We start from the raw sequence: 13,544 nt of genomic DNA, 5'->3' as shown, positions 1-13,544 counted from the left end.
GAAGTAGGGAAAAAAGGTGGGGAGGGCCCTGGCTGGTGGCTCAGTGGTTAGACCACTGGTCCACAGACCAAAGGGTCATGGGTTCAATTCCCTGTCAAAGGCCTGGGTTGCAGGTTTGATCCCTGTGCAGGAGGCAACCAATCGATGTGTCTCCCTCCTATTGATGCCTCTCTCACTCTCTCTCTGTCTCCCTCCCTCCCTTCCAGCTGTCTAAAAAGTCAAGATATCCTCAGGTGAGGATTAACAACAAAAAGGTGGGGAGGTACAAATTCCCGTACTCAGAGGGCCTCAGGCATTAGGCTCTGGAACGCCCAGCTCCCACCTTCCACACCTGGAAACCAGAACTCGCGAGGCCCCTGAGGAGGGGCGTGCGTGAGGGGCTGCCTTCACCCCATTTTCCTGACGCAGGCAGGAGGGCGGGAGGAGCCAGGCACAGGGCCTGCATCTGGGGCGGACGAGGGCAAGGTCCACTCCCGACTCCAGCAGGTGGGGAGGTGGGGAAGACGGGGTCCGGGATGGCCTCTACCGCTCCCCTGAAAGCGGGGCTGCCAGGCCCTGTGCCCATCGGGGAGGGAGCGCCCAGCCCTCAGGCTGATGGGCAGGGGCTCCTGAGGTGGGAGCTCTGAGCACTTGAAGGCAGGGAGGCGGCGACAGCAGGTTGGGTGGAGGGGCAAGGGACAGGCCCTCTGGGGAGCTGGCAGGAGCCGGGACGGATCAGCTGTCCTCTGGGCGGGGGAACATGTCAGCAGGACTCTTCAGCCATGAAAGAGGCACCCAGGCCTCAGTGGGGTCCTCAGGGTCCCAGTTTGGCCCTAGCTGTCCCCGTATTTGAGGTGGGGGAGTCACAAGGAGGGGTACATGTGGAGGGTAGGCGGGGGCTGTCGGGGTCCACGTCTGGGGACCGCGGCGGCAGGCGGCAGTCAGCAGGTGGCCAGCTGGTCACACACCCAGCCGTCGAGGTAGCTGCCGCAGAAGGCGTCGTTCCACTGCCCGGAGCCCAGCAGCATCACGCAGTCCTCGCCCTGGGCCCCGTTGTTGGGCTCCCCGGGCCGCCAGTTGCTGCAGCAGAGGCTCAGGTTGGCGCAGGGGGAGGGCCCCACTGCCTTCAGCCTTTACTCACCCCTCTGAACCTGGGTCCTGTCACCCCACCCCGGGGTCCCCACCCCATCTCGGTGCAGCTCAGAGACACACCTGCCTTCTCTCATCCAGCCCAGGCCTCCCTCCCACCCTGACCATCTCCCGCCGTGACAGTCCAGAAGCTCCCCCAGGTCTGGGCCTGGGGCACGTGCCTCCAAACACCCCCCCTCTATCACAGAGACGCCCCCTCTCTCAGTCAGCCTGGGGCCATCTCCCTCTCCTTCCCCTTCTCACCTATAGTCCAGGGGGCGCTGGTCCATCCAGACAAATTCTCCCTCCCTGTCCAGGTCCCGGAGGCCAATCCAGGAGCCCTTCTTGTTGCTGTGTTTGGCCAGGAAGTCCTGAGGAGCAGGGCCGGGCTGGAGGGCTGCCGAGCTGAGCCTGGGTCCGTCCCTCCACCAGCCAGGAGGCAGTCGGGGCTCCCCCTCCCCCTGATCACATGCAGAGCCCAGGCCCACCTGCTCCTCCTGGCTGTGGATGCTGACCAGCCTCCCCCGGAGCCGGCGGCAGGCCTGCCGCGCCTGGAACCACCGCTTGGCGCCCTCCCCGAAGTAGTAGCACTTCCGCTGGAAACTGACCCACTGCTCAGGGCACGTGTTGCACACGGAGCCTGCGACGGGGGAGAGACTCAGGGGCGGCTGTGGTGGGCACCGGAGTGGGTGTTGTGGCTGGTGCCTGGCGGGCACCGTGGCAGGCACGGCGGTGGGCAGCCTGGTGGGTACCTTGCTGGGTGCCCTGGGTACAACGGGCGGGGGGTGGCAGCATGCCTCCTGGAGTCACACCCCGGGGCCTAACAGAGGGACGCGCCGGCCCCCTGCTGCCCTGGGCCTCGGAGGCTGACCGGTAAGACCAGCCCCCACGCAGGAGCCCCTCAACTGCCAACGCCAGCGCCACAGAGGGCCCCCAAGAGCCGAACATCCATCAGCCACCGACACAGCTGCCACAGAGCCCTCGGCCACCAGCACGTCAGTCATCGATGACGCCAGCACAGCTGCTGCCGCTGCACGGCGCTCGCCCGCGTCACCAGCACAGGCCACAGCGCCTCCGTCACCCGCGTCCTGACCACAGACGTTCTCGTGGCCGGGAGCACTCGGCCACCAGCACAGTAACTACCAATGCCTCCAGAGTCAATGGCATCTCATCTGCCACACCATGTCCCCAGGCGCCACCCCTGCCAGCAACGCCTTCATCACTAGCCTCACCGCAGCGCTGGCACCCACCATGGCAGCAACATCTGTCCACCAACACCATGGCCGGCACCGCCCTCACCAACACCAGACCAGCCATGTCTTTTATTTTTTTACAGAGAGGAAGGGAGAGGAATAGAGAGTTAGAAACATCGATGTGAGAGAAACATTGATCAGCTGCCTCCTGCACACCCCCTACTGGGGATGTGCCCGCAGCCAAGGTACATGCCCCTGACCGGAATCAAACCTGGGACCCTTCAGTCCGCAGGCCGACGCTCTGTCCACTGAGCCAAACCGGTCAGGGCAGACCAGCATGTCTTAACCACCAGTGCTGACGGCGGGGCTGAGACCAGGCCCCTGCACTGTCCTCGCCAGCTGCTCCGATGACAGCCCCACCACCATCACCGCCAGCACCCCCAAACCAGCCCGTGGCCACTTTCGGGGATATTTTGATTTTCTTCTCATTGGCCAGGCGAGGGTGTGGGAAGGGGAAGGGGCTGAAGGGTTGGGTCCCCATGGCCTCGACCGAAGGCCACCTTGGTCTCTCCCGTTGCCCCTGCCCCAAGGACACGCTCAGGCACTGTCTCTGCCCCCAGCATTCCCAGGGGGAGGGCTGAACCCTGTTACTGGCCCACTCACGCAGGATCTTAATCGATTTTCTTCGAGTGGCTTTGGGGGGGTGCTGTAAGGAGTCTGGGGTTCACAGGAGGTGGTGAGCCCTGGGAGGAGCAGAGCTGGGGGTGCGTTTCGCTCACGAAATGGCACCCAGCACGCAGCCCTCGGGGTGCCATGTGAAGAAGCAAGAGAACATCGCTGGTCCCTTCAGGGAAAGGGTGGGGAAGGTGTCGTGGCTGCGTGTCACCTCGTCACTGAGAGACAGCCCTGGAGCTGGCCATCCATCAGAGGTCATCCCTCAGAGTGAGCTGGCCCAGACCCCCCTCCCAGCCTGCCCCGGGGCACTGGGGCTTCCTGCTGGAAATCCCACGGCCGCACCGTGTCCCCGGGGACAGCACTCCGCCCCCCGAGCACAGAGCCTTCCTCTTCTCTCCCTCAGCCGGGCCTCGGGGCTTCCCAGAGGTGGAAGACCAGAAGTCGGGGGGGGGGGGGAGGGGGAGGAGTGGTGGAATGGACCTCAGGTTAAAGGCACAGTGACTGAGTATCGACTCCCCCTGCAGCGGGCTGGCCTGCTGGGGCCACCCATGGCCCTGTCGCTGCCAGCATTGCCTCCATCACTGCCACCTCCGGGGCCTATGCCAGGATGCTCGTCATCCCCACAGCTGCAGTGGTGACCCCACTACACCCTCGGGCTGGGTCACACCATCTTCTGGGGGGGCTGTGGCTGAGGGCATCCTACTCATGACCCTCTGCTGAGCCATGGTGGACAGAGGACTGGTCAGTAAAGAGAACACAGTGACTGCTTTTACCTGGGGGAAAACATGTGGGACCCCCGCCCTCAGGTGTGGAGGGGTGCAGCTGGACTCAGAACCGGCTTCCTCGTGCGCCCTCCGTTAGCCCTGCCACACACATACACACACACACACACACACACACACACATACACACACACACACACACACACATACACACACACCCCTCCACATGGTCTTCACATTCATGCACCACCACCACACACCTGTGTTGTCACATGATTATATCAACACGCCTCTGGGCTCAGACGCACGCACTCACCGTTGGACACTCGAAGCTCTATCCACAGCTTTGCCACCTCCTCCTGGAGTCTTTCCAATGAATCCAAGGCCGTGCGTCTCTCATTTAAGCCTTGGGTGGTTGGACGGGGGCAGTGGTCACAGACAAACGTGTGGGCCTCTCCTGGTCCCGCCCGTCCCCGGACCCTCCCAAGCCTCACCCTGGGACTTGAAGTTGCTCAGGTCCTCTAGCAGTCCATCCAGGTTCCGAGAGAGCTCAGAGTCTGATGGCGGGGGGCGGGGGGCAGGACGGGTGTCAGGAGTGATGCCTGAGGGTCTCGAGGTCCCCATGGCTCTAGGACATCCCCCCTCCACCCCCAGCTCTCACCCTGAATTTCCATTCTCTTCTGTTCTGCTTGGATTTCCTCCATGCTCTGCAGCGCCTGGGCCACTGGTTGCAGGGCAGAGGCTCAGTGGTGAGCAAGTCTGTCAGGGCCACGCATTCCCCACACAGGCCCCTGGGCTCCTAGCCGGGGGCTTAGGGCCGCCTGCTCACTGTGCAGCTCACGGGTGGCCGGCAGCACTGCCTCCGCATGCTCACCAGTTCCCTTCCTCCCTCTCCCCCAGGCCCCGCTGAAGCCACTCACCCTGGGACTGCTGGGCCATCTGGTCACCCTTATGTCTTTCCACGTCCTTGGAAACCTGAGAGACTGGGGAGGGGCGGGAACGTGTGTCCTCAGGAGCCAGGCAGGCAGGTCCTTGAATCCCCCAGCCCCAAGTGCAGGGACCCCCTCACCTAGTCACAGTGGCTGCAGCTTTTGGTTTTTAATTCTGGTGGCAACAGTACGCAGGCAAGTGCCGGCAGTAGAAAGAATCTGTGTGCCTTTCCTCCCTTCAGAATTAAATGTCAAAGCAGCAGGCCTCTGCTGAAAGCTCACTGGATGCTAGGGGCCTTCTAAGTGCCGCACAGATCTCAGCTCTCAGCGCTGAAATGATGCCCATTTGGCAGGTGACTAAGCTGAGGCGCGGAGCAGTTCCATAACATTTCACCAGGCGCTTCTCAGGGCCCTCCCCTGCCCTCCAAGAGTCACTGGGCTTACCCCCCACATGGGGAAGGAGGAACCCAGGCTGACCCTTGAGTTCCTGGGGGGACACTGGAGCCCAGTTCTCCTCCCACATCCCACAGTGGTCAGTGGCAGAAGCAGGACAAGAGCCTGGTTTCCTAGCCCTTCCCACGCTGTCTCCCCCCACCCCCCCACATACCGTTCCGGGCAGCGATGTCCTCCAGCTGTCTCAGGCCCTGCACGGTGTCCCGGTCTGGGCAGGGGAGAGGGGAGGAGAGGAGAGGAAGGGGGTTCAGCTTGCCCCACCCGCCCACAGCTACCTGCCAGCTGGGGATGGAGGCCTCGGGGATATCACGTGGGAGGTGCCCCAAGGGTGGGAGATGGGGTTGCCGAGTGGGAGTGGGGCCGCTGAGAGTGGAGCAGGAGACAACGTGGGAGATGTGATGGGAGACCGGCTCGAAGGGATGTGTTGGGCCCCCAGGATCGTGGAGGGGGTGTCTGGGAGGGAACATGAGGGGTGGCCCGTGGGGCTGGGGATGCTCTCACGCCACAGGAGAAGCAGGGTCAGCAGCCCGGCCCACAGCGTGGCCGTCACCAGCCCCAACAGCACAACCTGCGTCCCGCGCCTGCAGCACGGCCGCCGCCCTCTGCGCAGCTGCAAGACATCTGCCAGGAGAGGGGCGAGGAGGGGCGCAGGTGAGGCTGGGCTCCCGCTCCGTCCCTCCCCCAGGGCTCAGGGCCCCAAGGCCTGGGAGCCTGCCAGAGCCCACCCCTTCCCCTCACTCTACATTCATGTCCATCTGCGCATCTCAGCCTGTCTCTCTGCCCATCCACCCCAGGATCTGCCGCTCCTTCTGCCCCAACTGCAGCCGGCAGCGAGCCTGACTCGGGGCCAGGCCCTTCCAGAGAGACCCACGGGGCTGCGGGGGGGGGGGGGGGGGGCTCCTCCGTGTGCTCCTCTGCAGATGGCCGAGCCCACCCAGCCCTCCTGCCCCTCTTCCCTGGTACAGGTTCAGCCACCCCCACTAATGTCAGAACCCCCAGGCCTCACCCGAGCTCCTGACCCCACAAAACTCTACCTTGAGGGTCCTCTGCAGGTCCAGCCCCCCTCCCCTCATCCTGGCTGTGAGGGTTCGTCATGCTGAACCTCACTTGCTCTGAGTCCCCGTGGGACCTGCTCTTCCACCCCGTTGGGCTGCGGTGCCCCAGCTGGAGCCGCCTTGCTGTTGGGAGGCTGTTGAGTCAGAGAGGGAGGTAGCCCGGCTTCCCTTTCTGAGTGGCTCTGTGCCTGCCCCCCCATAGCGGGCCTTTCCTAGAAATTCACTCTTCTTCCCAGGGAGGGGCCCGGAGCCCGGGGTGGAAGGAGGAGGTCAGGGCTCTGGCTTTTGCCAAAGTCAGCTCCAGAGCCCTCTCACCTGAGTATGAGCTTTCCTCCATGGCAGTGCTGGTTGGGTGCTCCCCACCAGCCAAGACTGTTCACTTGCCGGGCTCAGTCACAGCGGCGGCTGGATCTGTGTTCTAACAAGGGTTAGGGTTAGGCGTCAGCCCTAGGTCCTGGCCCAGGACGGCATCCGAGGGTCGAGAAGCTCCGCGGGCACCAGCGGATGCTGCTTGGTTCACGGCCAGGCGTCAGTGTCGCCCGTAAGGAGACACAGCTGGTGTGAAGGGCCCCGGGCCCATCCCAGGTGAGGTACAGGGCACGTGCTCAGTAAGCGTGCACCCGTGACCTTGGCAAGTGGCTGAGCCTCAAAACCAGTTTCCTTCTTTGTAACGTGACTGAATGTGCAACGCGCTTTGGACAAGGCCTGGCACGTAGTCCTCTCCTCAGCACTTGTCAGCCTTGCTGCCTGTGCACCCTGGGCCCGGGACACAACCTTCTGAGCCTCCGTTTCTTCCTCACTAAAACGGGGTCTGGGACAGTGCCCGACCCGTGAGGCCACGGTGGGGTCGCAGGAGAGAAGACTGCACACGAGGCTGTCAGCACAGGCTGAACACACGGGTCTTCAGACACGAAGCCTTTATCAGGCATCTGCTCTGTGCGGTCCTGCTGGGGGTGCAGAGCCCGTCACCAGGCCACAGCTACCTCTTCTGCCAACCTTTCCAAACACCTTTAAAGTCGCTTGATTTTATTTAGTTATTTTTTTGGGTTAATGCTCACTGATTTTTAGAGAGAGTGGAAGGGAGGGAAAGAGGGGGAGAGAAAAACGCTGATGTGAGAGAGACACATCAATTGGTTGCCTTCAGCAGGTGCCTTGACCTGGGCTGGGGATCCAACCTACAACCCAGATACATGTCCTGGACTGGGAGCTGAACCTGCGACCCTTTGGTAGGAGGGGCTGACGCTCTAACCACTTAGCACACTGGCCAGGGTGAAGGCAATTGACTTTAAAGCACCTACTATGTGCTGAAGAGCGTGGACTTTGGGTCAGACAAGCCTGGGGGTCGCTGGCTGTCCCTCTTGCTGTGTGACTATGGGCAAGTGGCTTCCCCGCTCTGAGCCTTGGGGGAGTGAAGAGGCGGGGCTGCCAGGCTCTGATTACTCGCAGCTCGAACCAAGTATTTGGTCATCTTGGAGGAGGCCAGAACGTCCCCGTTGTGTGGCTGGACATGCCAAGCTGGTCAGACCTGGGCTGAGTCCTGGCTTCTCCCCGATGAGTGACTCCGTTTGCTCTCTGTAACCTGGGGTGAGCGACAGTGCTGACTCCACGGATGAGGTACAATGGGGTGTGAGAAGCCGGCATGCAGCAGCCGCTCAGTAACTCCCTGTGGGTGCTGCCAGCTGAGAGGATAAGTGGTTTGCCCATTTCCCAGGGCTTGAACCCAGGAACTGTGGCCTTGAAGCTTGTTTGCTCAACCACCTGGGCCAGGGCCTCCTGGGGGGCATCTGCTGGCAAGCGTCAAGGTGACGGAGCAGAAACCGGCCGTTTGTCCAACATGAGAAGTCTTGCCTCTGCTTACAGCCTTCCACGACTCCCCAGGGCCCTCCATCATCAGCCCCTGCACACGCCTCACTCATCCTTTTGCCTGGCTTCCCCTTTGCCCCGCCAGGTCCCTGGGCACCTGAGAGCCTGCCCAGGACCCCCTCACACTGCCCACTGCCCTTCCTCATACAGCTCCCCTCTTGGCTGTCCCTCGAGACTCAGCCCAGAGCTCGTTTCTTCTAGGAAACCCATGTCCACTTCCCACCACCAGCCCCGGCACACACACACGGAGTCACACGTGTGCACACACATCCACACCCACACAGGCACACCCTCAGAGGCACAGACACACATTTGCACAGTGACGGCGTCACACATTCCCACTCACCCACTGCGAGTTCTGCGAGTTGCTGTCCTCCTGGCCCGTTGGGGCCACCGGCAGAGGCCGCAGAGGCCCCGGCGGTGGCGAGGCGTTGAACCCGGAGGCACACTTTCTCCTGAAAGCAGAGCCACCCCAGCTCTCTCTCCACAGACCTCACCGTGGGCGCGCCCAGATGATCGCGCCCACGCATGGCCCATCTGGGGCGCCACAGCCCGGCAGAGGCCCTTCTGTTGTCATCTCCACGTCTCAGGTGAGCGAACAGGTTCAGAGACGCCACCCGCGTTCCAAACTGCTAACGGAGGTGAGTGGTAGGGTCAGGGTTTGAACTGGAGTGACTGGGCAGGAAGAGGGGAGAGAGTGGGAGAGGGAAGGAGAAAAGAGAAAGAAAGACACGTGGGATAAATGTTAAAATTGTGGTCAGATATTGGTAATTTTGTTGTACAGTTTAATTTAGTAGCAGCATGTACTAAGCACACTCAGCAGCCTAGAGGTAGTGACACATTTAATGTTCGTAATCACCCTATAAGGTAGATGCTTTGTCACCCAGGCTGCCTTATGGGTGAAGGATATGAAGCACAGAGAGGTTAAGTAACTTACCCAAGGTCACACAGTTCGTGCGTGGCAGAAGCAGGATTTGAACTCAGGCAATGTGAGTCTCAAGTCTAAAGCCCTAACCATCATGCCACCTCGCCTTGTATTTACAGGGACTCCTTGGCACTTTACCCACCTCCCTCTTTATCCCTAGAGCAGCGGTCGCCAACCTTTCGGACCTCACAGACCACCAGTGGCCCGCGGACGACCGGTTGGCAACTGCTGCCCTGTACCATGTCCCTGACCTTTAACCCATCCCCACTCTCAACTGGGGACTGCCCAGAGCCACACACCCTGCCCCCGATGGCCCGCCTTCTCGCCCCAGGCTCCACACCCTGGCTCTCACTCTGGAGGGTGCCCCCTTGTGCCCATGCCCCAACCAGACCTGAGCGGGCAGCCACCACCAGATGGGGAGGGTCCTGGCTGGAATGGCCCCGGGGGCATGCGCTCCATGACAACAAGCACGGCACTGCCCTGTCTGTCACCTGTGTCCCCAGCATGGGAACCGGGAGCCTCTGCTCATGTCTGCTGAACGGATGGCCGGGGGGCTGGGATGCTCCTTCTGCACCCCCACCCTGATCTGGGCTAATCAAGGGGCTTGAACCATTGCGTGGCTGCCAAGGGACAGAGGGTGACCGCTTTAAATAGGGAAGAGTGTCGAGTGGGCATCAGAGAGAGGCCACTGGGGCTGCTGGGTGGACAGAGGACAGCATGAGGCCTGGAGGGACCTAGGAGCTGCGGGGGGAGGGGGGAAGGGGAGGGCGAGGGGGGAAGGAGGGGGAAGTTGCGAGGACTGTTTTTGGAGGGCCTGGCGGGGATGGAGACACGATGGGGGGCTGGCGCTGGGGCCAGGGGCCAGAGGAGGTGGCCCGGAGCAGCGGCTCTGGGGGGGAGGGAAGCAGGCTGACGGGAAAGAGACAGGCCTTGTAAGGGGACTCAGAAGATGCTGTAAGTGACCGGGGTCAGCCCAGTGTCGGGGGGGGGGGGGCAGTGGGCTGTCCTAGCGTTGAGGACAGAGAAGATGAGGACAAAGTGTTGGAACCGGTGGTGTTGGCGGCCGGAGGGGGCGCTGGTTGGAGTGTGGTGTTTCCAGGCCGGCTCTGCCCGGGGCTCTGGGGCAGCCGCACCCGGACCCACGGTGCTCGCCCAGGCTCCCCGGCTCGGTCCCTGCCAGCAGCCAGTTTAGAGAAGATGCTTTGGGGGAGAAATCTCAACGGGGGTCCCCGTCACGAGACCGCCCTCTCCTTCCCCTGGGCAGTATCAACCCGCGTCCCTCACCCACTTTGGGGGAAAACAGGAACGTGTGGGATGTGGACCGCGGCTGAGGTTATCGGTTCTCCTTTCAGGGTGGGATCCGCGAGCATGGGGCTGCGCTCGCTCATCGCCCGTCGGAGTCAGGGTCTTCAAGGACTCGGTATGGTCCCCAACCAGCCCCCACCCCAGCCCAGCCCTGACCCTCACAGCCCCGACTCCCCCACCCATCGATGCTCGGATCTCCAACGCTAACCTGCGCTCGGTGCTGCGCGGAGCCGCACCCACAGCATTGAATTCAGAACCTCAGAACCTCAGCACCGGCGGCACCAACTGCAAACGTGGTGCAGGACCTCACCGCCCTGACCCGAACCCCATCTTGGAACAGCCCTGGACTGACCCCACCTGCTGAACCTCCCCTGGAGGGAAAGGGACACGTGAGGCAGTAGGTGTGCCCAACCCAGGAGGGCTTCCGGGAAGAGGTGTCTCTAAGGCCGGGTTCCCTTTCTCAGACTGTGACGTTGTGGCTGGGTGATTCCTGGCGGTGGGCTGTCCTGTGCACTGGAAGTTACTGGGCAGCAGCCGGCCCCGCTTACTCCTTCCCAGTGGCACCTCTCTCCTCCCTCCCACCCAACAGCGAAAACCAGACGTGTCTCCAGGTGCTGCCAACTGCTCCCAGGGGCAGGATCACCCCGTGCAGAACCACTGCTTGGAAGCGCGATTTAAGGAGGAAGGGAAGGTGCTGGCTTTAGACTTCACCTTTCACTGTTTCTCTGTTTGCAGTTACCTCTCCATTTGGTCCACAGATCACCTCTTTCCTCTTTCACTCCCTCAGCCATGATTGGCCACCTGCTGTCTGCCAGGCTCTGGAGACAAGCTGAAGCCCCAGTTCTCCTGAGGGACGAAGACAGAATTTTGTTTTTACCTGCAGTAAAATACACATAAAACTTAACATTTTAATCATTTTCAGTGCCATCAGGTACATTGTCGTGCAACCATTCCCACCACCCGTCTCTAGAACTTTATCATTTTCCCAAACTGACGCTCTGTCCCCACTAAACACTGACACCCCCCGCCCACCACCGCTCCCCGGCCCCCGGCTCCCACCATCCACTCTGTCGCTACGGCTCCGTCCCCGAGGGCCCTCCCAGGAGTGGGCCCACACAGGGTCTGTCCTGTCCGTGACTGGGCTGTTTTACTGAGCATAATGTCCTCAGGGTTCATCCATGTTGTAGCAAACGTTAAAACCCGTAAGTCCGCAATTTCAGGGGGCGGAACGCAGGAGGGGGGAAACCTTGGGCCCGAAGAAACCTGGGCCCGGGGCACCCTCTGAGCAGGCCACCCGGGGGAAGCGGAAGCTGCGGCTCCATTTTCATCCTCCAGCAGCCCAGGTCCTCCCCGGGGCTTTGTGGCCTCAGAGTCCGGAGCTGGTGCCACACCCTTCCCGCCCGGCACTCCACACACGCTCCCTGAGGCCCCAGGGCCTGGAGCAGGGCCAGTGGCCTTTCTGTCTCCCCAACTTGACCAAGTGGCTTAAGCAGCCTCTGTTCTCTGGGGCCTCAGTTTTCCCCACAGAGAAGGGCCTGGCCATCGTCCAACCTCCTCAGATGCCCACAGAACTGCTATGGGAGCGGGCAGTGCTAGAGAACTGGGCCGGCCCAAGGGACAGCTGCTGCCTCTCGGGAGGGTGAGGGACGCAGCGTGTGGGGCTCTCAACATGTAGATATACAGACACACGCACACACATGTTCACAAAGGGACGCAACACCGTCACTTACAGACACACACACAGACAGACATGGACAGCACTACACAACTAACATGCACAACACATACACACAACACATGCACACAGACACAATACAATAAAAGATAGACAGGCACTACACAACTAACATGCACAACACATACACACAACACATGCACACAGACACAATACAATAAAAGATAGACAGGCACTACACAACTAACATGCACAACACAACACATACACAACACATGCACACAGACACAATATGATAAAAGCAGACACGACACCACACACATGCAAAGATTCTGACATGTAGACAAATGCATCACAATCCAACCACATCACACACACACCACAGACACAGACACAACTCAGGGATGTCTACACAACACATACACAAAGACACACACTACAGGACACTACCAAACCACACACACATTACATAAGACACACATGGCATACATAATCCATGCACACAGATACACACAGATACAGACAAACATAAAAGAAACAGACACAACACAAACAAGCATACACACAACACCACAGACCACACATACGACCCATAGACATCTATGCAACACATACACAAAGATGCAGTTCAAACGACATACCCAAGCCACAGTTGAACATCCCCACGCACACAGATACAACACAGTAAAACCATAGTCACGCACAATACATACACATAGAAACATAAATGCCGACAAATGCCTAGACACCCACAGAAGTACACACAAAGCACACACATATAGACACACAGATATAGACATGACACAATTAATCTACAGGTACAATATAGACACAACCTATGTGCACATAGATACACACACAACACAATCGCATGCACAAGCCCATAAACACACACAGGTACAGGAATGTACACACACACACAGAATGCACACACATGCAGAGACACAGCACACAGATATGAGCACTGCACAGACACGCATCTGCCTTCTCTAGCCTTCTGCAGAGCTGGGGTGCTGGCTGGGCAGAGCGGTGCCCTCCCCGCCTGCCGCCCTGCCTGACTCGGCTCTCTCTGCTCTGCAGGCCTCACTTCCCCTCAGGACCTCTTGCTTTGCCTCTTCACAGCCCCTCACCTCCAGCGTGCCCGTCCTTACTGACTCCCCACATCTCTGTTCAGTCCAGCCCCATCTCCTGAGCTTCATTTGTGATGCACCGACTCACTCACTCGTTCATCTATCGAGTGAGGCGCTGGGCACTGTACTGGGCAGCTGGGCCAGCATAGTGAATAAGGCAGACAGAAATCCCTCTCCTTGGGTCTGCCCTTCTATCCGGATGGATAAATAGATAGATAGACAGACCAATAGCTGATGGTGGCAAGTGCCGTGAGAGCCATGGAGCAGGCAGGACTGGGGAGACAGGTGCTGTTTAACTAGAGTGATCAGGGACGGTTCTCTGATGGGGGATGTTGGAGCTGGGACCCCTAAAGGGACCGAGAGAAGCAGCCGGGAAGGGTATCCTTGGCAGAGGGAACAGCAAGTGCAAAGGGCAATAGCCTGCAGGCTGGGTGTGGCTGTCACTCCCACTCCTGATCCCCCCTTTGCTTGGCTGGGGATCACTGGGTGGGCTGTACACGGTGTGTTGAAGA

At 60.4% G+C, this 13,544-nt stretch overlaps 1 protein-coding gene across 1 annotated transcript; it reads right to left on the bottom strand.

Annotated features, from left to right (window-relative positions):
- Positions 1-920: 920 nt before the first annotated feature.
- Positions 921-6,471, bottom strand: FCER2 (Fc epsilon receptor II). Its single transcript, XM_054716771.1, is given in 10 exon segments — positions 921-1,059; positions 1,372-1,478; positions 1,596-1,747; positions 4,014-4,103; positions 4,192-4,254; positions 4,359-4,493; positions 4,618-4,680; positions 5,234-5,287; positions 5,581-5,700; positions 6,450-6,471. Coding segments are annotated over 10 exon segments (945 nt in total).
- Between the last annotated feature and the right edge of the window lie 7,073 nt (positions 6,472-13,544).

The sequence above is a fragment of the Eptesicus fuscus genome, chromosome 6 (genome assembly GCF_027574615.1).
Source record: "Eptesicus fuscus isolate TK198812 chromosome 6, DD_ASM_mEF_20220401, whole genome shotgun sequence".
Taxonomy (NCBI): Eukaryota; Metazoa; Chordata; class Mammalia; order Chiroptera; family Vespertilionidae; genus Eptesicus; species Eptesicus fuscus.
The sequence above is the reverse complement of the archived record's forward strand: the minus strand, read 5'-3'. Positions and strand labels throughout refer to the sequence as shown.